Source organism: Salmo salar, chromosome 14 (genome assembly GCF_965601325.2).
Source record: "Salmo salar chromosome 14, fSalSal1, whole genome shotgun sequence".
Classification (NCBI taxonomy): domain Eukaryota; kingdom Metazoa; phylum Chordata; class Actinopteri; order Salmoniformes; family Salmonidae; genus Salmo; species Salmo salar.
The window spans coordinates 81,247,593-81,272,233 of NC_138304.1; the positions used below are offsets into that span (position 1 = coordinate 81,247,593).

Genomic DNA, 24,641 nt, shown 5'->3' on the forward strand with positions numbered 1-24,641 from the left:
CAATTCAATTTAAGGGCCCTCTCTCTCTCTCTTTTTCTTCTTTAGCCAGGAATCAGCACGATTCACCAGACACAAGTATTTGGACTGAAGCCATCTCTCCAGTCTCTGTGATTTCTGTATGGTTGTCTGGACGTCACCAGCACCCTGCAACGGCTCCTAAATGCGTCAGCAGGCCTCCCTCTCCCCCTCCTGCCCTCTCACATCCCCCCTCTCCTCACCCCCTCCCTCCCCACTCCAATACCTCAGCCTGACTCCCATGGATGGCATACTGTGTCCTTGAGGACTCTCCCTCTCTCTGACAAAGGCCACCCCTACCAAATATCTCCTCATATTCTCTTCTCTGCCTGTCTCTCTGCCTGCCTGTGTCTGTCTGTTTGTGTCTCTCTCTATCTCTGTATGTCTGTGTCAATCTGTCTCTCTACCTCTGCTTTTCAATGAGGACATATGGAATTGGAAATTCAGGTCACTTACTGAATTGAACCACATTTATCCAGACGCTTTTATTTTCTTTCGACCACCAACCCACCCTTCAACCATCCCAAATGAAAACGTATCCAGTGTAAAATAAGTAATTAGACATATGTAACTGACTCACTGTTGAGTCAGTGTTGTCCAGGGTTGAGCCAGCCATGCTGACTGTGTGTCACTAGCCTTTGTCTGATCAGTGACAGGCTGATAGGCGGAGTCTCCAGACATGGTAGGTGTGGATGCTAGACATCAGTGATGTATTGGTCTTGTTTTCCTTTTTTTGTATAGCTCATTGGCCAACAGCACTGACACAAATAAGACTAATAACTCCTTTCTAGGACATGGGTGTGCAAGGTGGTAGCCTTAACCAACATCCACTTCCAGGGTTGGGGTCAATTCCAATTGATTTAGTCAATATAGGAACTGAACTGGAAGATCCTTCAGTCACATCTCCAAGTACTCTCTCTTTTGAGGATTCGAGTAGGGATCAAAAACCCTGTTATCGAGTTGGCATGAAGAAGTGTTTTTCAGAATGGAGACAGAGTGACATAGTAGCAGTCAGAGGGCCTCATTGTCTTCCTGAGAGTCTTGTTTTACATCACACACACACACACACACACACACACACACACACCACACACACACACACACACACACACACACACACACACACACACACACACACACACACACACACACACACACACACACACACACACACACACACACACACACACACAGGCCTCAGGCAGGCAGGCCTCAGGCAGGCAGGCAGGCCCCAGGCAGGCAGGCCCCAGGCAGGCAGGCCCCAGGCAGGCAGGCCCCAGGCAGGCTCAAGGCAGGCAGGCCCCTGGCAGGCAGGCTCCAGGCAGGCAGGCCCCAGGCAGGCAGGCCCCAGGCAGGCCGGCTCAAGGCACGGTTGGGCTCGGCTAGAGTGAGAAAGAAAGCGAGAAGAAAAGAAGCCCCCTGTTAAACTGAATGGCGGTCTTCAAATACCACTGTCTGTTCTTCTCCAAGGCCACGTTGTCATTTTGATTAGATTGGAATGCAGCAGTGTGTGTGTTTGTGTGTGCAGCAGTTACTAACATCTTTCTCTTGAACGTCACATAAGCGGACAAACAACCATGTGGGCCATCACACTGTCAGCACAACCCCACTCTACCAACAGCTATTTTGTATGCAAGAAAGGCATTTCACTGTACTTGTGCATGTGACATTAAAAACTTGAAACTTGTATCTTATACCACATAGTTAATATCAATGATCTCTTTACAGGCATGGTAACCAATTAATTACAATGTAGATAGATTTTACATGGACAGGTGGAACAAAGTAAATGAGTCTGAGGAGGCTATTGAGAACAATTGCTTATCTGTAGGGATTTGCGTGATGATGTGATCATAAGAAATGGTCGACTGAGCAGCAATGGCTGCCGACTTATCACTGAAAAGCAAAACAACACGGGTGCTGTCATTTCGGTGTTTATCAAGATCTAGCCTAGACTATTGTATTTTTGGTAAGATGACAAATTGAGGATGGGTTTCAATACTGTCTGTAATAGTATGTACATTAAATTAATGGCAATGGTAGAGAACAAGAATGAACTTAGGATGGCCAAAGAAAGCCTTCTGAATCAACGTCTACAGCATCATGGTTAGCTGTCCTTGATGAATTCCTTGTGAAAGAGCACCCATGAGATTCCTGCCTCCTATTCACACTACACTACCAATCTCTGGGACAGGCTTCCCAAGAGACACACACATAGCATCATAATGTACACTCAATGAACTGCAGATAGAGCACTGTAAAACACCCGCGCAGCCTAACGATGAGTCACCCCCAGCCAATGGAAAAGGGGGGTTTTCTGAGCAGTGTCTCCGTGTGGTGCAAGTGCATATGCTGACTCAGCCATGCAAATTCACTCCTCTGGTGAGAGGAACAGACCCACTGGGAACCTACGTACGCCTCAAAATATGAACTCCCTCACTCTCATTCTCTCTCTGTCTCTCTCTCTCTTTCTCCCACTCTGTCCTCTTTTTTCTCCTATTTTCTGTGTGTGTGTGTGTTTGTGTGTCTGGCCACATCAGAAGTTAAGATTTCAAGAGCCTTGCTATGTGAGGATGTGGCAACAGTGTACACAACAAACACACACACACCCATGGCCCAAAGGCCCACTGTATTCACACACGGAAACACATGTGCACCACTCACATACACTGGAAACACTATGGTCTCTACGTACTGCATTGGTTATGCCTCGTAAAGTCTGATCCCTGCCAAAAGCATTCCCCTTTAATGACAACATGCATGTACGTGGGTTAGAGTTTAAGCGGTTTACACAGTAATATGACTCAGCCCCAGACAGACAAACATGCTGGTCAGTAGACACGTAAAAACTCACATACGCACACGCACACACACAAATACACACACGCATTCGGAAAGTATTCAGACCTCTTGACTTGTTCCACATTTTGTTGCTTTACAGCCTTATTCTAAAATGGATTTAAAAAAAAATCCCTAATCAATCTACATACAATACCCCATAATGAGCAAAAACTTCATAGCCAAGTATGCTGACCCTTGGCTATGAAACTCGAAATTAAGCTCAGGTGCATCCTGTTTCCATTGATCATCCTTGAGATGCTTCCACAACTTGATTGGAGTCCACCTGTGGTAAATTCAATTGATTGGACATGATTTGGAAAGGCACACACCTGTCTATATACAGTTGAAGTCAGAAGTTTACATACACTTAGGTTGGAATCATTAAAACTTGTTTTTCAACCACTCCACAAATTTCTTGTTAACAAACTATAGTTTTGGCAAGTTGGTTAGGACATCTACTTTGTGAATGAAACAAGTCATTTTCCCAACAATTGTTTACAGACAGATTATTTCACTTATAATTCACTGTATCACAATTCCAGTGGGCTAGAGGTTTACATACACTAAGTTGACTGTGCCTTTAAACAGCTTGGAAAATTCCAAAAAATTATGTCATGGCTTTAGAAGCTTCTGATAGGCTTATTGACATCATTTGAGTCAATTGGAGGTGTACTTGTGGATGTATTTCAAGGCCTACCTTCAAACTCAGTGCCTCTTTGCTTGACATCATGGGAAAATCAAAAGAAATCAGCCAAGACCTCAAATCAATCCCAGAACAACAGCAAAGGACCTTGTGAAGATGCTGGAGGAAACAGGTACAAAGTATCTATATCCACAGTAAAACGAGTCCTATAACGACTTAACCTGAAAGGCCGCTCAGCAAGGAAGAAGCCACTGCTCCAAAACCGCCATAAAAAAAGCCAGACTACGGTTTGCAACTGTACATGGGGACAAAGATCGTACTTTTGGAGAAATGTCCTCTGGTCTGATGAAACAAAATAGAGCTGTTTGGCCATAATGACCATCGTTATGTTTGGAGGAAAAAGCGGTATGTTTGCAAGCCGAAGAACACCATCCCAACCGTGAAGCACGGGGGTGGCAGCATCATGTTGTGGGGGTGCTTTGCTGCAGGAGGGACTGGTGCACTTCACAAAATAGATGGAATCATGAGGATGGAAAATTATGTGGATACATTGAAGCAACATTTCAAGACATCAGTCAGGAAGTTAAAGCTTGGTCACAATTGGGTCTTCCAAATGGACAATGACCCCAAGCATACTTCCAAAGTTGTGGCAAAATGGCTTAAGGACAACAAAGTCAAGGTATTGGAGTGGCCATCACCTTATGTAAACATTTTTTTTTTTTTTTCTCCAAACATTTCTAATAAACTGTTTTTGCGTTGTCATTATGGGGAATTGCGGTACATTGACTAGGAGAAAAAAAACAATTTAATCAATTTTAGAATATGGCTGTAACGTAACAAAATGTGGAAAAAGTCAAGGGGTCTGAATACACACACATAAAATAGGAGAGAAAGAAAGAAATCGAGTGGGGGAGTCTAAATTGTGAGGCACAAGTAGGTTCCAAGTGGGTCTGTGGATGACCACAGTAACAGACAGTGTTAGATGAAAAACAGTGCAGATGTTTTTAGTGGGGCAGAAAAGGAGAACAGAACAGGATATGTGACATGAAACTTTGAACCATAACAGGAAGCAGACAGTGAGCTCTGTTTTACATTTGAGAAGATAGATACTGTTGGGATAATCTATTGGTTAAATCTAAAAATGACATGACTTGAATGGATTCTAAACCTTGAACGGAGCAGTTATAGGGAAAGACAGTGGGCAGACGGGGAGACAAACAGGCAGGCTATAGCAGCAGTCCAAAGACAGATACGTTTTTTCATTTTTATGGCAGATACAGACAGGCAGACTCCTAGCAATATGAGAAAAAACATGTAATGTAAGCAGCCTCCACGCCCCTTCTCATTTCAATTCTCCCCTTCCCACCACTCATCTCTCCTCTGTTTGAATTCTCCCCTTCCCACCCCTCATCTCTCCTCTGTTTGAATTCTCCCCTTCCCACCACTCATCTCTCCTCTGTTTGAATTCTCCCCTTCCCACCCCTCATCTCTCCTGTTTGAATTCTCCCCTTCCCACCCCTCATCTCTCCTCTGTTTGAATTCTCCCCTTCCCACCCCTCATCTCTCCTCTGTTTGAATTCTCCCCTTCCCACCACTCATCTCTCCTCTGTTTGAATTCTCCCCTTCCCACCCCTCATCTCTCCTGTTTGAATTCTCCCCTTCCCACCCCTCATCTCTCCTCATCTCTCCTCTGTTTGAATTCTCCCCTTCCCACCACTCATCTCTCCTGTTTGAATTCTCCCCTTCCCACCCCTCATCTCTCCTCTGTTTGAATTCTCCCCTTCCCACCCCTCATCTCTCCTGTTTGAATTCTCCCCTTCCCACCCCTCATCTCTCCTCTGTTTGAATTCTCCCCTTCCCACCACTCATCTCTCCTCTGTTTGAATTCTCCCCTTCCCACCCCTCATCTCTCCTCTGTTTGAATCCTCCCCTTCCCACCCCTCATCTCTCCTCTGTTTGAATTCTCCCCTTCCCACCCCTCATCTCTCCTCTGTTTGAATTCTCCCCTTCCCACCCCTGATCTCTCCTCTGTTTGAATTCTCCCCTTCCCACCCCTCATCTCTCCTGTTTGAATTCTCCCCTTCCCACCCCTCATCTCTCCTCATCTCTCCTCTGTTTGAATTCTCCCCTTCCCACCCCTCATCTCTCCTGTTTGAATTCTCCCCTTCCCACCCCTCATCTCTCCTCTGTTTGAATTCTCCCCTTCCCACCCCTCATCTCTCCTCTGTTTGAATTCTCCCCTTCCCACCCCTCATCTCTCCTGTTTGAATTCTCCCCTTCCCACCCCTCATCTCTCCTCATCTCTCCTCTGTTTGAATTCTCCCCTTCCCACCCCTCATCTCTCCTGTTTGAATTCTCCCCTTCCCACCCCTCATCTCTCCTCTGTTTGAATTCTCCCCTTCCCACCCCTCATCTCTCCTCTGTTTGAATTCTCCCCTTCCCACCCCACATCTCTCCTCTGTTTGAATTCTCCCCTTCCCACCCCTGATCTCTCCTCTGTTTGAATTCTCCCCTTCCCACCCCTCATCTCTCCTCTGTTTGAATTCTCCCCTTCCCACCCCTCATCTCTCCTGTTTGAATTCTCCCCTTCCCACCCCTCATCTCTCCTCATCTCTCCTCTGTTTGAATTCTCCCCTTCCCACCCCTCATCTCTCCTCTGTTTGAATTCTCCCCTTCCCACCCCTCATCTCTCCTCTGTTTGAATTCTCCCCTTCCCACCCCTCATCTCTCCTGTTTGAATTCTCCCCTTCCCACCCCTCATCTCTCCTGTTTGAATTCTCCCCTTCCCACCACTCATCTCTCCTCTGTTTGAATTCTCCCCTTCCCACCACTCATCTCTCCTCTGTTTGAATTCTCCCCTTCCCACCCCTCATCTCTCCTCTGTTTGAATTCTCCCCTTCCCACCAATCATCTCTCCTCTGTTTGAATTCTCCCCTTCCCACCCCTCATCTCTCCTCTGTTGGAACTCTCCCCTTCCCACCACTCATCTTTCCACAGTTTAATTTCTCCCACCCCCTCTTCATGACTCATCCTCAGACCCTTTATCACATTAATGAGTGGGCATTACCTCCAAATGACAACAGAGAGAATGGAGAGAGGGAGGGTTTCCACTAGATAGCACAGCCACAAAGTAAAGATTGTATGTTTCCTAATTCATGAAAACAAAAATATGCTTTTTTGTCTTCATTTAAGATTAGGGTTAGGCATAAAGTTTGCAGTGTGGTTAAGGGTTAAGGTTAGGATTAAAATCAAATTTTAAGAAGATAAATGATAGAAATAGGTGGGGTTATGACTTTGCGGCTGTGGTAACTAGTGATGACCGAGAGGGAGGGCTTGGTCTCTGCTGCCACCTGGTGTATGTGGTCTAACACTGCAGCATAATGCAGACAAGGCAGCACTGTAATGCCTACTGCTCATCTCGTTGGTGTGTTGGAGGTACTAGAGATATGTTTTAGCTTCCAGAGAGAAAACTTAACACATTAGTCAGTGACTGAGGGAGATGGGTTGTATTTCAGTGGAAGGGTGGATTATATCTATCGACATTCAGAAGGTTGGAAGTTGAACCTGGCCATTCATTCACATCAGTCTGCAGATGTTTGATCTGCACTCTGTACATTGGCACTGAGGGCAGTGTGGGGGTCCAGGGCCTTGGTTGTGCCCTCGGGACAGAGATGGGCAGAGATGGGCCCTGCCTGGAGATTCCCGGAGCAAGTCCAGATCAGGGGCCATGAAGGGTACCAGCGGCAGAGCTGAGCTGGGTGTTGCTGGGGTGACTGAAGGGACTTCTCGGTTTAGTGGTGTCGCTCGTCCTGCCTTCCCTAAAATCTGCATCAGCCTGTCCCCAAGGCTCTCAGTTGTTGGTGTCTTCACATGTGCCTGGGTGTGTGTGTGTACATGTAAGTGTGTCTGTGTTGGAGCCTGTGTTGGAGCCTGTGTTGGAGCCTGTGTATATCCCTGTGCCTGTGACGGAGCCTGAGTCTGTGCACTCTGCAGGGCAGCGATGGCCTGGCTCTGCTGGCGTATATCCTGCAGAAGCAGTCGCTGCTCAGACAGAAGGACCTCCACACGGTGCTGCAGACGACTCACCTCCCCACTCCACCTCTAGGGGGAGACAGAGAGACAGGCCGTCACCTGCTAGCTGAATGAATTCTAGACTACCACAATTTATAGCTAAACTAAGCTAAAATAAAATAATCCAGTGCTAAGATAAAATAAGACTACTTGTCACACTTCTTCTGTAAGTCATCTGATAGAAGTTTCCTAATCTCCTGTGTATCAACTACCTAATATGCCTCCACAATGACCCCGTCATAAAATAACTATTTAATGGGTCTTAATATCTACATACCTGCCTGGCCCACTCCTGGATGGCGCTAGCAGACAGCGGTCCCTCCACACTGCCATCCCTCCTGAGGAACACCTCTCCCTGGTCGGTCTGGTAAAGGCCCTGCTGGGTGAGGGCTGGGGGGGGCCGCAGGGTGAGGCGCAGCACCTGGAGGTGGAATAATAGAGACTGGGTAAGAGACTGACTGACAGGATAGTGACCAGAGTACCAGACAGGCAGATAGGGAGACAGACAGCACCTTCAGATTCTGGCTCTCGGGCCCCAGTCTGACCACTGGGAGGAAGGCCAGGGTGTAGGAGTGTGGTAACAGGGTAGGGTGGAAGCCCTTTAGGATAGAGTCCACCAGCAGCCGTGCCTGGTCCTCCTGTCTGTGGTCACAGCGTAGACCCCTCACCTAGGACGGATGGAAGTGATCCATTTGATGGTTATGTTTTTAATCAAATCGATACAGCTTTATTACATTCTGTTTTGATTTGTTTATCAAGCTATTATATTCAATGACATTTGATTCAATCCATTCTTCAAATCAAATCAAAGTTTATTTGTCATGTGCGCCGAATACAACCGGTGTAGACCTTACAGTGAAATGCTTACTTACAAGCCCTAACCAACAGTGCAATTTTTAAGTAAAAAATAGGTATTAGGTAAACAATAGATAAGTAAAGAAAAAAAAAAAAGAGAGTAAAATGACAGTGAAAATAACAGTAGCAAGGCTATATACAGGTGGTACCGGTACAGAGTCAATGTGCGGGGGCGCTGGTTAGTCGGGCTAATTGAGGAAATATGTACTGTACGTGTAGGTATAGTTAAAGTAACTATGCATACATGATAAACAGAGAGTAGCAGCAGCGTAAAAGAGGGCGATGGCGGGACACATTGCAAATAGTCCGGGTAGCAATTTGATTACCTGTTAAGGAGTCTTCGTGTATTAATTTAATGTCCTACTCACCACCCCGTCGTCATCCACCCCCGCCAGCAGGCTGCCCCCTCCACTGTTCAGGAAGGCACAGGCGTAGCGGCGCAGGTGGGCACGGAACGACGAGCGCAGGTACTCTCCTGGAGGATGGAGTGGATGGGAAGTTTATTTTCTACTGTTAATGTATTGTTTCCTTTTCTGTATTACGATGGTAAATACAGTCAGGTCCAGAATTATTGCCACACTTGATAAAGATGAGCAAATTAGACTCTATAAAATAAATTATATATATTTTTTTATTATATTATTTCATACTAATACATTTGCTCAGAGAAATACATTTTGTTTAACAAGTAATACTTTTTTTTCTCAAAGATAGGTGTCAAAATTATTGTCACCCCTTAAGATACATTTTAAATAAAAACAAAAATAAATCTGCATTCACATTCTTCTTTTTGAAGTGAATCTCAGTTTAAGGAACTGTATTGTGGCCTTCTATGGCCTCCTGTTTCACTGGGGTATAAAAGTTAGTTAACACGCATGTCAAATCCCTTTGTCATCCATCACCATGGTAAATGCAAAGAACTCACAAATGATAAAAGACAGGCAATGGGTACAAAAAATTGCCAAGAAAGTACTAAATATACCACTTACCACTATTAGTGCAACAACTATAAGGACTTTAAAACCAATGGAACAGTGGTAAACTTGCCTGGTATTGGACGTATGTGTATCTTGTCCCACGCACATTGAGGAAGATAGTTTGGGAGGCTAACAAAAGTCTAAGGGCTATAGTTGAAGAATTACAGAACTTCGTCGCATCTTCGGGTCTCCAAATCTACAATTAGAAGCCACCTCCATGCCAATAGACTGTTTGGAAGGGTTGCCAGAAAAAGGTAATTATTGAGAGCAACCAACAATGCCTGGAGTTTGCTAAACGGCATTGGCACTTGGATTGGAACCGGTGCTATGATCAGATGATGTAAAAATGTAGCTTTTTGGCCACGCACACCAATGGTGAGTTTGGTGTCGAAAGAAGGATGCATATGCAGAAAATAACCTCATACCTACTGTAAAATATGGTGGTGGATCTTTGATGTTATGGGGCTATTTTGCTTTCACTGGTCCTGGGGCACTTGCCTTGTTAAGGTCAACGGCATCATGAACTTTACCAATTACCAGGACATTTTAGCAAAAAACCCAGTTGCCTCTGCCAGGAAGCTAGGAAGCTGAATCTTGTCCGCAAGTGGATCTTCCAGCAAGACAGTAACCACAAGCACACATCAAAATCCACAAAGAAATTGTTACAAATGTCAGCTCTTAATTTGACACCTTTCATCACAGGAGGAAAATAATCCTGCAGCAGGAGGATTTGAATATCTGATCAAATATTTAGAATTGACACCAGGGGGCAGCTGGAAGCGGCACCAACATTGTACCTTATGTAGGCTACGTGTAGGCTACAGCGCGTCTCGTGTGAATTCTTATCTGGATTATAATGAATTGACATTTGTAGGGGGTAAATTTATTTTTTGTTAGGGAAAATCGTATTTTTTTTTATCAATTGTTTTATTATGTTGAAGGCAAGCAATAGGCAGAATAAATTACTAGTTTCCTTTGTGCCTGTGTGGTCCAGTGGTTACAGCCACTGACCCTGACATGAGTTTGAATCCAGCCCACTGCCCTTTGACTCATGGATGACAGTCTATTTTTTACACATTAATTCTGTGTGGCTACAGCGTTAATTCCGCTACAGGGTTAATTCCGAGTGGTTACAGGGTTAAAACAGAAAGGTTAACAGTTTAGACGTTCATTCTGAGTGGTTAAAGTTAAGGTTTGGTTTGGGTAAGGCTTAAAACAAAATAATAAAAAACGATGCAGCCATGTTAATCAGTATTCATATTATTCTTAGTGTTTACCTCAGCATTGTTAAAACCAGTTAAATGTAACTAAATGTAATCGAAAATGTAATCTAAGTAATCCCCAAAAGTAAATATTTATCATGAGAGGGTCATAAACAATAACTAACTAGTAATGCTGCATAGGCTACACAAAGAAATGTTAATAAATGCTTTATATAAAGAATTTGAAATTATTTGTACTTTTACTTTCACTTTTGATACTTAAGTATATTTGATCAATTACATTTACTTTTCATACTTAAATATATTTAGAACCAAATACTTTTAGACTTTTACACAGATAGTATTTTACTGGGTAACTTTCATTTTGACTTGAGTAACTTTCTATTAAGGTATCTATACTTTAACTCAAGTATGACAATTGGGTACTTTTTCCACCAATGCATACAAGACACATTTTTGGACTCACAGTTGTTGTGATGTGCTCACTTGAACAGGAAGGTTGTGCTGCGGTCCTTCTTGTGGGCAAACTTTGTCTTCAAAGTCTGCCATTCTCTGGATTAATGGTGCTTCAAGACAACTGGGAACTCGGGGAAAAAACTGGTTGAATCATGACGTCAGTAATTTTCAGGTAGGAGAGTCAGAGCTCTAGAAAGAGGCCCAAGTTTCCGACTTGGAATTCCAAGTTGGATGACCATTCAAAACGTATTTTCCCAGTCGGAGCTCGTATTTTTCCGTGTTCCCAGTTATCTTGAAGGCACTGAAGTCTGAGATTTCCCCGTTTTAAATTCCTAGTTGTTTTGAACGCTGCATAAATCATGCTCGATTGACAGCACGGCCAATGTATTCAACCTTTTCCGTCCCATGGTGTTGTGTGTGAATGTTTATAATTTTAAACTTGGAAAAGAGACCCTTTCAGACAGATTTTTTAAATCCTTAAACCCAGACTTGGACCACACACCCTCATCATCGAATAGCAGGCAGGGGAAGCAAAATAATGATTGCTTTGCAATGCTTGCAGTTAGCCACCGATTTCTTCCAAACCACTCTGTTGAATTTAAGCTTTCCGACCTGTTGTGTAATGTTTATGTGCAATGGCCGAGGAGCACTGATACGTTTTATCTATAATTTATCTTCATATAACAAGAATTGAAAGGGATTTTCCAGTAGAGTGTCGACATGATTCATGATGATGACTACTTGCCTAGCTAGCTAGCTAAGATTTTGAAAGTAAGTCGTTAACATGATCAGTCCAATCAAAGCTATGGTAGACAAAATTACGTCAAATCACGTTATATCTGTAGCCAATGACCTTGAGCCTTCTTGAATTCTGATGTAAATCTATGGAAGCACCCAAGGGGTCTTGAACTGCCAGGCTCTCCCTGTAGATTCTGCGGTGACGTAGTGTCCCCGTGAGTGACAGAAGACTGAGCCAATTACAGCACAACTAGAGAAAATTGCCAGTGTGCTTTTGCTGGCTGCCCTTCCACCACAGAAAGCACTGAGCTACTCTGAAACACCTGCATTTTGGAGTTGCCTTACTCAAGAAAGAGAGTATGCGGCTTTATTAACTCAAGGATTTTTTTTTTTTTTTTGACATTGTTTGCAAACTGATATGTAACACAAATGAATACCAAAATAACATGCAAAACAGGCCCGTTATTTTAATTGTATTTTTAGCTAAACAGGTGGGGCTCAAAACAAGTGGGGCTCTGGCCCACCTGCCCTGAATGTCGGGTCAACAGATATAGTGACCAGCCTGCGCCTAAATTAGTCCAACAAGTTCATTGCATTTATTTTGTGACGTAAAACAAATAGTCTGATAATTTATACATAAAAGAAAAGGGTGTCAGCTCAATGAAATTGTCTTTTGGTAGGCTCAAATGCATAAACCTCTTTACGAAATGAAATATCAAAGCCACACAACACAGGCTTTCAATCCACACCAAAGACCAGAACTATATTGACTAATTATACATAGCCTAACTATAAAACGTGGACGAGCATCCACACTGGAGGAAAGCTTATAGTTCTACAGTAGGCCTACATCAGTCAATCCACTGATGGCCCAAATCAACTAAGCCAGGGAAACATAGTAGCCAGCAATTCCCAAACTCGGTCCTCGGGACTCGAAGGGGTGCACGTTTGTTTTTTTGCCCTAGCACGACGCAACTTATTAAAATAATCAATTAATCATCAAGCTTTGATGATTTCAATTAGCTGTGTAGTGTTAGGGCAAAAAACAAAACGTGCACCCCTTGGGGTCCCCACGATCGAGTTTGGGAAATGCTGCAGTAAGGCAGGGGTGTCAAACTCATTCCACGGAGGGCCGAGTGTCTGCGGGTTTTTGTTTTTTCCTTTCAATTAAGACCTAGACAACCAGGTGAGGGGAGTTCGTTACTAATTAGTGACCCTAATTAATCAATCAAGTACAAGGGTGAAGCAAAAACACTCAGACACTGGAATGAGTTTGACACATGGGCTAAGGGGTAGCCTACAGAATGTAGTTTATTGGAATATAATCAAATAAATAGATTATAGAGCACTAGATTGTCACCAGCTGATGTCTAGTTAAACCATCAATCAATATGCGCTACATTCACCTGCACAGCTGATCTCAATTGCAACCATTATTGGTCACATCATTACCGCTCCCTTAAACAGGGTTTCCCAAACTCGGTCCTGGGACTTATTGCGCTTCGCAGAGCAGTGCAGAACTGATGTGAAGGAAGATGTCAAGGAAGTGAGTTTGTGTTTATACAGGACCTCCTGCTCCCATCTACCGTCAACCAGTCATGTCCATTTCGGAGCTATACGGAGCCCTCCGCATTGTTACAAAATCTTGGAGGCACACGGCGATGCAGTACAGAGCTCAATTTGGCCTCGGATCAAGCATAAATTGTCTTTTAGTCCTTCTTGCAACCAAAGTCTTCAAGCATAGGAGGTTGTTGGCACCTTAATTGGGGAGGACGGGCTCATGGTAATGGCTGGAACGGAACTATGTAATGGTAATCGAACTCAAACACATTATTTCCATGTGTTTGATAACATTCCATTCACTCCATTCCAGTCATTATCATGAGCCGTCCTCCCCTCTGCAGCCTCCTGTGTCTTCGAGATATGTTCACCCTCTGATTGGTATTGTAATCGCAACAACTTAGTATTTTTATAACCGACTAAGGAATATTTATCTAATTGACAAGCATTCCATAAACTATACAGTGCATTCGGAAAGTATTCAGACCCCTTGACTTTTTCCACATTTTGTTACATTACAGCCTTAGTCTAAAATCTACACACAATACCCCATAATGACAAACCAAAAACAGGTTTTTAGAAATGTTAGCAAATTTATTACAAATAAAAAACAGAAATACCTAATTTACATAAATATTCAGAACCTTTGCTATGAGACTGAGTACTTTTTGAAGCACCTTTGGTAGAGATTACAGCCTTGAGTCTTACAGGCTGACTACACCGCTCACGTTGCATGCGCGAGCATTGTGCAAGCTAGTTAGCTAAATTTCCATAAATGTTTAATTCTTTTCGACCTGTCCCCAAATTTATATAATTGGTTCAGAGTTTGTTTTGATATTTTAATCTGCGTGTCGTGATCGCGTTTGGTGTGGGGGGACAAAATACATTTATGCACGATGGCGCACGATGGCGCACGCACGCAGCCGGTTTGGGTTCCGTGTTATTAGGTTTGACACTACAAGCTTTTCACACCTGTATTTCGGGAGTTTCTCCCATTCTTCTCTGCAGATCCTATCAAGCTCTGTCAGGTTGGATGGGGAGCATCGCTGCACAGCTATTTCCAGGTCTCTCAAGAGACGTTTGATCGGGTTTAAGTCCGGGCACTGGCTGGGCCACTCAAGGACATTCAGAGACTTGTCCCGAAGCCACTCCTGCGTTGTCTTGGCTGTGTGCTTAGGGTCGTTGTCCTGTTAGAAGGTGAACCTTTGTCCCAGTCTGAGGTCCTGAGTGCTCTGGAGCAGGTTTTCATCAAGGATCTCTCTGTACTTTGCTCCGTTTATCTTTCTCTTGATCCTGACTAGTCTCCCAGTCCCTGCCGCTGAAAAACATCCCCACAGCAGGATGCTGCCACCACCATGCTTCATAGGGATGATGCAAGGTTTCCTCCAGACGTGATGCTTGGCATTCGGACAAAGTGTTCAATCTTGTTTTCATCAGACCAGAGAATCTTGTTTCTCATGGTCTGAAAGTCCTTTAGGTACCCCCTTTATGTAAACTCCAAGTTTTCTGTCATGTGCCTTTTACTGAGGAGTGGCTTCCGTCTGTCCACTCTACCATAAGGGCCTGATTGGTGGAGTGCGGCAGAGATAGTTGTCCTTCTGCCTGAATCTATTATCTTATTTGCGGACTGAGAAAAAAACGGCCTTTTATAAATGCATTTCATGCGATTCTACATTATTTTACAATACTGGAGACATGCAGAATCTTTTTTAATACCACAATAGAGCCTGACAGCGAATGAGCGCATGCTGCAGCACCACGCACGTTTTGATTTCTCTACAGGCTATTGCTAAAAAAGAGAATAGTCTAAGTTTGGAAACGTGCTAAGAACCAGTTACAACTGAAGTATCTGATCATCAATGAATTCAAGAAAAAGCCATTTGTTTTTTAACACAGCAGCCACATATCATCAGGTAGGCCTATATGCATTTTTTTCATTTGGGAAACTATCATTTAAAAAAAAAATATTGTAGTTTATTCAGTGATACTGTTCTTACCAAATTGATTTGTGTTGATTGTGATTAGGGCATTAGATCATCTGCTACGTTAAATTAATAAAATAGGCATGCATAGATCACTGCATGATCCTCAAGCCAAAGACTGACCAAACGTGTTTCTAAAAGTGAATTCAAAGGTATTGTAGAATGACTTTATAGCCTAATAAGTAATTTTTCGTTTCATTATAATTTAATTCTAATAAATACTTTTTTTACATTTCATTTTATACATTCTAAATGCGAAACTTATAGGCATGTTGTTGAAGTGCTGTTGTTGTTATTGAAATGCTGAGTTCTGTTGCGTGTCACAAATGTTTCACAATTTATATCTTAAATGACAGCTTATAGCCTTGAAATAATAATTATAATATAGCCTAAATAATTAATTTTCATTCCTTCTTAGGCTACCTGGCTTCCTCCTGACTGACTTAGAGTTAGTATGTAGTTTAATAGCCTGTTGATATGTTGAACATCAATTGATAGTGACAGAATCAGACATTCTTTTTCTGTCTCCTCGGCTATAGGCTAAAGGTTGTAGCGCAGCCTCTGAATGTCATAGAGACAAACCAAATATATATCCCATATGTATCGGAGTCACGTCTTTCCACAGCATTTTACAGGTTGTTTCAGGTTGTAGGCCTATCATTTTACAGGTTGTAGGCCTATCTATTTTTTCTTAATAGGAAAAGATAGGCTCCAACACAAAGCCCTCTTGTTGTTAGTAGCCTAAAATCAATTTAAAATGAAGACTCTAAATCAATTAGGCCTTCTCGAATTAGCCTTTCAGCACTCAGGCGCTGTCTATTTCCGCGGCTGCCGCTTCATAGTAATGTAAGTTATGTAAATTACTTGAATATGGCTTATTGTGAAGTTAATAACTCTTATAAATAGCTTCATTATTGGCAACAAAACATATTGTTTTTATTCAAATCAATAATAGCAGTAGCAAAATTAGCTCCAGTCTTCTTTCTCATCTTCACGCTCTCCCTCTCAAACTGAACAGGAAATCAGTAGGCCTAGTCAGCGAGCACAGATATTGCAAGTATTTTTGAAAGAACCCTTTGACTCGCCTTCTGAAGTGCCACCGTACACAGCACAGCCATTGGTTAGGCAGCACAAGAGGCTTACATCAACAAAAGCAGGGCTCATGATTGGGATAGCTTATCAATTGCAGTGTGTAATACAGTATAGCCTAGTTTTACACCATCCCAACAGCGCAAAAACTCAGGAAGGAAGAACATTTCCTTACAAATATAACTTTGCCCTTTGCATCTCTGACCATGCTCCTCGTATAGCCTAGGCCTATGGCCAATTGTACAGGCTATGGATCTGTCGGTCCCTCTCTTTGTTCGGGCGGCGTTCGGCGGTCGACGTCACCGGCCTTCTAGCCATCGCCGATCCACTTTTCATTTTCCATTTATTTAGTCTTTGTTTTACACACCTGGTTTCAATTCCCCAATTACATGTTCATTATTTAACCCTCTGTTTTCCCCATGGTTTTTGTGCGTGATTGTTTTATGTATGTTCGGTCCGTTATTGTGGGCTCGGTATTACGACATGTTATTGGAATATTTGAGTAAAGTTACTTGTGTTACTCATCTCTGCTGTCCTGCGCCTGACTCCTCTGCACCAGCTACACCCAGACCATTACAGGATCGTTTGATTGAGACTAGGCACAATTGATACTGCACGCCCAGAAGAGAATCAGGAATGAGGGGCAGCATCGAGCACACATCGAGATATAATAAGCAACTAATTTTCAAACACTGAGCAATATGGCATTTATTTGTTTACAAATTAAATGACCCCACCCCCCCTGGACTAAATAAAAAATACTAAACCCTCCCCCTGACTGAAATTGAAAAAGCATGTATCAATTGTGTACATTTCGAACACTCCCTTATAATGACACTTTGTATGAATGGAAACGAATGTCGGTGTAACCTATAGTTATTATTTTATTTGCTTCCTATTTATGTTATCCAAAAGTATCTGACATTGTCATTTCTTATCAAGTCTGGGGATAAAATAACTCTGGACTCTCCATACTTGAAATGTGTAAATAAATCAAGTCAAATTAGTTATTTGTGTCAGAACGGCGTGGTCTGGAATAAAAACCATGCCTACACAGTAGGTCTATATGTGCTCAGCCACGCTGAAGACAATGGGCCTAACTGCTAGACCACCCCAGGCCACGTTGGAACTTCATTTTTTATCTTAACATACACTTGACACTTGTATGTCGTAGCCTATTGGAGACCAATATGTAAACAGCGGTGTATGGCTGCATTTCAGATACTTTTTTATGCATTTGAATATTGCAGTAATAGGACATAGGTCCATGCTATCTGGAATCCTTGGGACGTTCCTACCCCCCAGTGAAGTTAACATTTAAAGCGGTTCATTTAAAAATGTAAATGTAACCTTTATTTAACTTGGCTAAGCTAAGGGTTTAGGTTAGGGTTGGGGATAGGTAAGGTTAATGGTTAGAGTTTATGGTAGGGACGCCCCAAGGATTCCAGATAGCACTAACCATATGACCTAGACCGAACGTTTGAGAGAGTGAGAGAGAAATCATTTGGATAGCAAGCCCTGAACCCCATGACTCGACTGCCCCTGCATGGAGAGAAGAACTGCTATTTAACAGGGACTCACGAGGCTCATTTGAATTTCCTGATGCAGCAGGAAAATTCTCCGTTACAAAAGAGTGATCAAGTTAATAACTTCTTATGGATGGTGGCAGTATTGAGTCGCTTGGATGACTGACGTGCCCAGAGTAAACTGCCTGCTACTCACTCCCAGAAACTAAGATATGCATATTATTAGTATAGTTGGATAGAAAACACTCTGAAGTTTCTAAAACTGTTTGAATGATGTCTGTGAGTATAACAGAACTCATATGGCAGGCAAAAACCTGAGAAAAAATCCAACCAGGAAGTGACTTGTAGTTTTTCTATCTAATCCCTGTTCAAACTACAGTGTCTGTGGGGTCATTTTGCACTTCCTAAGGCTTCCATTGGCTGTCAACAGCCTTTAGAAACTTGTTTCATTCGTCTACTGTTACTGGGCAGAGAATAAGAGCTCAGTCAATCAGTGGACTGCCTGGGACCAGTGAGTTGTTTACTGCGCGGGCACGTTTGGCGCGTCACTCCTTCTTTTACTTCTGTAATGAATACGCTATTGTCCGGTTGGAATATTATCGACGTTTTATGTTAAAAAAGACCCTAAGGATTGATTGTAAACATCGTTTCACATGTTTCTACGAACGTAGAGGAACTATTTGACTTTTTGTCTCTTGTTTTACGCTCACGCGTTATGCCTTTGGATAGTGATCTGAACACGCGAACAAAACTGAGGTATTTGGACATAAATATGGAGTATTTCGAACAAAAATAACATTTCTTGTGGAAGTGGGGGTCCTGGGAGTGCATTCCAACAAAGATCAGCAAAGGTAAGGGAAGATTTATAATACTAATTCTGAGTTTAGTTGACTCCAGAACTTGGCGGGTAACTGTATAGCTTGCTTTGATGGCTGAGCTCTGTCCTCAGAATATTGAAAAATGTGCTTTCGCCGAAAAGCTATTTTAAAATCTGACACAGCGGTTGCATTAAGGAGTAGTATATCTATAATTCTTTCCATAACTGTTGTAAATTTTGTAAGTTTATGATGAATATTTTTGTAAATTGATGTGCTCATTCACCGGGAGTTTTGGTGGGAATACATTTTCTGAACATCACGCGCCAATGTAAAATGGGGTTTATGGATATAAATATGAACTTTATCGAACAAAACATACATGTATTTTGTAACATTGAGTCCTGGGAGTGTCATCTGATGAAGATCATCAAAGGTTAGTAATTAATTTTAGCTGTATTTCTGGTTTTTGTGACGGCTCTCCTTGCTTGGAAAATGGCTGTGTGGTTTTTCTTATTTAGGTGCTGTCCTAACATAATCGAATGTTTTGCTTTCGGAATGTTTTGCTTTCTGGAAAGATCCTGCATGGAGGAATGGTCTGAGATCCATCCCAATGGGTTGTCCAATCTCATAAAACATTTTTAGAAAAGGCTCAGTGCCGTTATCTTGGGTGGCGGAGTACTGAAAACAGTGGTGGCAAACCTTTCTTTTAGTGATAAAATTTAAAAAATCTCTTTCTCTGAGCAATTGTATGAGTATAAAATAATATAATTTCCCTTTCTTTTTCTTCATACAATATAGCTCAGTATTGGATTATTTATTTCATACCATTTTTTGGTTTATCTTTATCGAGGGTGCCAATAACCTATGACCCTGACCTCCTCCTCTCTTGAATTCTACATTGCGTGTCTCGCTGCCCATGTGAGCCCCGTAGAAGAACCGCTCCCCACTGGTGATCTCGTGCCTGCTGATGGCACTCTCGGACTGCGTACCTGACAGGCCCAGAGGGTTGACTTCCAGTGGGGTCACACACAGGTCATATGTCTGAAAATATCAAATGTATATCACAATCATCATGGTTATAGTTATTATCTTGTCTATTGTCATTGATTTCATCAAAATTATAATTGTCCTCATCATCATTGTCATAATCCCCATCACCACCCCCATCATCCAGGGGTCTCTACCTGTGTTTGTTTGCCCAGTTTGCCAGTCTTGTTCTGGGTAGGAGGTCTTCCTTTTGGAGCCCTGGTCTGGTTCTGGCTCTGGGTCTGCTCCTGCTGGGTAGCTGGAGGTTTGTCCCCATGTTGTCCCCTGCCCCTCCCATGGTCAGTGGCATCTCTCGGTCTCCAACAGCCCGCTACAGCCCCTCTCTGTCCCCTACCTCTCCCTGGCTCAAAGCCCCCTGTGGACCCTCTCTGTCCCCCTCCCGTCCTGTGATGACTGTCCTGGTCTGGATCTGGCTCTACATCTACGTCACATCCATCCTCAATATACTCCACGTCCTCTATCACTACATCTGGGTCCTCAGAATATGGGCTGACAGTGTCGTAGGTGGGTGTTTGGGAGCAAGTGGAGGTGCCATGTACTTGGTCAGCCTCCTGGTCTGCCTCCTCTTCCTCATCCTCCCAGCCCTCATCCCTAACCCTAGCACAGTGTCTGCCTAACTGGGCTGAGCTGCCGGGGTTACTGGCGGTGGCGGTGGTTTGACTGGTGCTCTGATTGGTTATTCTGGGCTTAGAGTGCTGTTGATTGGCCATCGGTGGAGTGCTGACCCTATCCCAAACTCTGCCTGTGATTTCATAACAGTCCACGTCCTTTCCTCTTGAACTTTGACCTTTGGGTGCGAAGGCGCATCATTGTTGGAAGTGAGGGCAGAGGAGGAAAGGAGGGAAGGAGGAGGGAGGGGTATAACTTGAGGTTTGACCTGTGTAAGTACAAAGGTTTGGCTATAGTATGTTTAAGGGCAAACAAACCAAAAGTGGTGCTTTATATAGGGGGCCATTTTGGAAACAACCCAAGTCATAGGCAGTGTTGCCAGTCTCAGAATAACAAGTCAGAGCCAGTCTCAGAATAACAAGTCGGAGCCAGTCTCAGAATAACAAGTCGGAGCCAGTCTCAGAATAATACATCAGAGCCAGTCTCAGAAAAACAAGTCGGAGCCAGTCTCAGAATAACAAGTCGGAGCCAGTCTCAGAATAATACATCAGAGCCAGTCTCAGAATAACAAGTCTGAACCAGTCTCAGAATAACAAGTCGGAGCCAAAAAGTGTTTGTTAAAAGGATAAATTAATGGGGGTCTTCTATAAATCATCAAGTCATAAATGATCAAAATAGAAACCAATCAAACCCATCAGCCATGGCCACGGAACAGCACTGACACAGAGAACAAATGATGACAGAGCTGATCTCTGTGTTTCACTGTGGTGTGGGTGGAGTTGCCCCTAGACACTGATCTTGGCTAAGTTTTGTATTTTCCACACTAATGGTTAAGGTTAGGAGCTGTACCCAGAGGAAACGTCTCCTTTCCGACCCAGTTTGAGTTTCTACTTTACCTTTCCTGATGTTGCTTGGCTGTAGTAGTGGAAGCCCGCCAGAAGGCCCTGGTGTCTCTGGTTCAACATTCCATTTGACAGTCAGGAGCTTTTCATTAATTGTGACATAATCACTCTACACTGTGGGTAGAGCTGTGACCATAGAAATAGAATGAACAGAACGGGCTTGGAACCTTTAACCCTGGCAATTACACTCGCAATGGCTGCCTGGTATTGTGATGCAATAATTTCCATGGTAATGTAGAATGTTAATTCAAATGATGTTAACTGATGTGGCTCAAGCAATAGAATGTTTTTGTTGTTGTAATGTCTGTTGAGTTGAATCAACAAATCACAGTACATATTGATGGGTAAACTTCCTGCTTTTTCTTCCTGCTTTTGCTTCCTGCTTTGCTCCTATGGGTACACTCGCAATGGCCGCCAATCCACGCATTGGCCGTTCTATTCATTCTATTTCTATGACTGTGACACCCTCCGCGTTCCATTCCAAAAGATCCAGAATAAAATCCGGAATGTCTCTTTAGTCCCAAGTCCATGGATCTTGACCATTACCTATTATGATAATAACATGCACACAGAATCCTCTTCTTGTTCGTAGAAACAGCTGCTCATTCCATCTATAAGGATGTTGTTTAACATATTCAATACATTACCAAGCCACTAGATGCCAGTGTTGTTCTGAGCAGGCAGTCTGGAGTTAGGAGCTCTGTCTCTCTCAGTCTGACTCATATCCATGTCCTGAAGACATGCACCTCACTGAGGTGCACTGAGGTGCACTACCGTATTACATATTAGCCGTATATTTCTTGAAGGGAACACACAAATTATGTCTTTTAAAAATCCAAAATGTATTTTTAAAAGACATAATTTGATCCTCCAATTTTTGACGCCACTGCAGGCTATCCAGGCCTGTGAGTTAGCTCAGATACTGTACTCAGCTATCCATCCCCAGAGAGAGAGAAGCACTGACTCGTGTCCGCTCATCTCTCCTCCAACAGACAGCCCTACACCTTACCTATTATCACTCTCCTCCTCTCTCCTCCTTTCCTCCTCGTCTCCTCTCCTCTTCTTCTCCTCTCCCTCTCCTCTCCTGTCCTCCTGTCCTCCTCTCCTCCTCACTCCATCACCCAAGTGAGTCATCATCATCACGTCAACTTCACTGAGTCTTCATGCCAATCTTCTCTTCTCGTTGCCTTTTTAATCCCCAACATGCCTCATTTAAGATCTCTCTCTCTCTCTTTCTTGCTTCCTCTCTCTCTCCCATTATCTTTCTCTCTCTATCTTTCTCTCCCTCTCTCTCTTCCTCTCTCGTTCTCCTTTGCTCTCTCTCTCTCTCTCTCTCTCTCTCTCTCTCTATCTCTGTCTCTCTATCCTCTCTCTCTTTCTCTCTATCATTGCTCTCTCTCTCTCTCTCTCTCTCTCTCTCTCTCTCTCTCGCTCTTTCCCATTGTACCTCCATCACGTTCCACAGAAATGTGGATGTCTGCCAGTAAGTGTGAGTATGTGTGTAGTAGGAGAGTGTGTGTGTTTTCAAATTTGAAGGCCAATTTTCTTTTTTTGAACATGCTGAATTCCATTGATGAATGAAGGGAGGAGCCACGTCGTAGATGTGTGCGCATGATTGTGTGAGTGCGTGCGTGCATGTGGCCGTGCATGAATGAGTGTGTGTTTGTGTGCGTGCGTACGTGCATGTGAGCAAAAGAGAAAGAGAGAGAGAGAAAAAGAGAGGCTGATTTAGTATGGGACGGGTGTTGTCTTCATCTTACAACAGTCAAGAACTAAACAGCACATTGCAGAAAGAGGCAGTTTCAGCCTTTATGAATCTTTTCAGGCAATGTTCCCTGTTCAGAAATGCAAATTGAATCAATGTGAGTCTGACTTTTAGGACTTTCAAGTGGGCTTTAATTAGCAGCTGAGGCACAGCATTTTAATGAGAGAGGGGGTGGAGGGAGAGAGAGAGAGAGAAAGAGAGGGGAGGAGAGATGTTGTTCTGATCATAGTCCTGTAGGAGAGGGGTGAAGGACACACATCCAGAGCTGTGGGTTTCTTAAAGAAGGAAAAAAACTCTGTCCTTCTTTATTTCCCTCCATCCGTCTGGCCATCTGTCTGTCTGTCCGTTAGTCCTTCACCTCTGAGTCCCACTGCTAAGAGCCAGACGTGGAGTTTTCCTCCAACTCTGGTTCAGTGTTTCTACATCATAAATTGTTTTGTCTCTGCCTCTCTTTCACTCTCTCTCTCTCTATCTCCCTCTTTGTCTCTCTCTCCATGTCTCTCCCTTTCTTCACGTCTCCTTGTCTTCCCCCTCTCCTCTCTCCCCCTCTCTCCATGTCTCCATCCCCCTCTTTCTCTCTGTCCAAAACATGCCTCGATTAAGATCTTTCTGTCTCCCTTTCTCTCTTCCTGTCTCTCTCGTTCTCTCTCTCCTCTCTGTCTCTCGCTCTCTCACTCTTTCCGTCTCTCTCAGCTGTTCTATCCCGCCATATCATCCTCCTGTAATTTTGTCGGCTAGAAGCTGACTAAGCCTCCCCAACCCATCAGGTTGTTATTTTGTGTTCGTGAGCGTCGAGTCTACAGGCTAGGATGATAAACGATCATTCTTCTCTACCTTTCTTTCATTCTCTTTTCATTTTCTCCTTCATTCATCTCTCTCTACACCCCTCTCCCTCTTTTCCCCTCCACAGCCTCTCTCCCTCTCTCCATTACTCTCTCCCCCTCTCTAACTCCTATTTCACTCCTCTCTCCTTCACTGCTCTACAACTTCTCTCCCCCATCCCTCCCTCCTCCACCCCCCTACCTCCATACCTCTCTCCAATCCTAGGGTGGTGATAAAAGGGTGCAGGTGTCAGGGCAGTGGTGTATAAATCCTAGGGTGGTGATAAAAGGGTGCAGGTGTCAGGGCAGTGGTGTGTAAATCCTAGGGTGAGGGTAAAAGGGTGCAGGTGTCAGGGCAGTGGTCTGTAAATCCTAGGGTGATGGTAAAGGGGTGCAGGTGTCAGGGCAGTGGTGTGTAAATCCTAGGGTGGTGATAAAAGGGTGCAGGTGTCAGGGCAGTGGTGTGTAAATCCTAGGGTGATGGTAAAAGGGTGCAGGTGTCAGGGCAGTGGTGTGTAAATCCTAGGGTGATGGAGTGTGTATGTGTTTCAAGTTTCAAGTTTTAATGTCGCATTCACAAGTACAGTGAAATGCCTTTCTTGCAAACTCAAAACCCGACAATGCCAACCATCAATGTAATACTAGAAACAAACACACGAGGACTAAGAAGAACACAACAAGTAGGAAAGTAAGAATACCATAT

General features: G+C 43.5%; 1 protein-coding gene across 1 annotated transcript; it reads right to left on the minus strand.

Moving 5' to 3' along the window:
• Positions 1–6,603: 6,603 nt before the first annotated feature.
• On the minus strand, positions 6,604–20,551 carry LOC106570273 (uncharacterized). The gene is made up of 6 exons (XM_014142405.3): positions 19,979–20,551; positions 19,670–19,835; positions 8,794–8,900; positions 8,083–8,238; positions 7,848–7,991; positions 6,604–7,600 (listed from the first exon to the last, which is right to left on the minus strand). The coding sequence occupies exons 1-6, from the start codon at positions 20,549–20,551 to the stop codon at positions 7,076–7,078; spliced, it is 1,671 nt and encodes a 556-aa protein (XP_013997880.3). The 3' UTR covers positions 6,604–7,075.
• Positions 20,552–24,641: the final 4,090 nt, after the last annotated feature.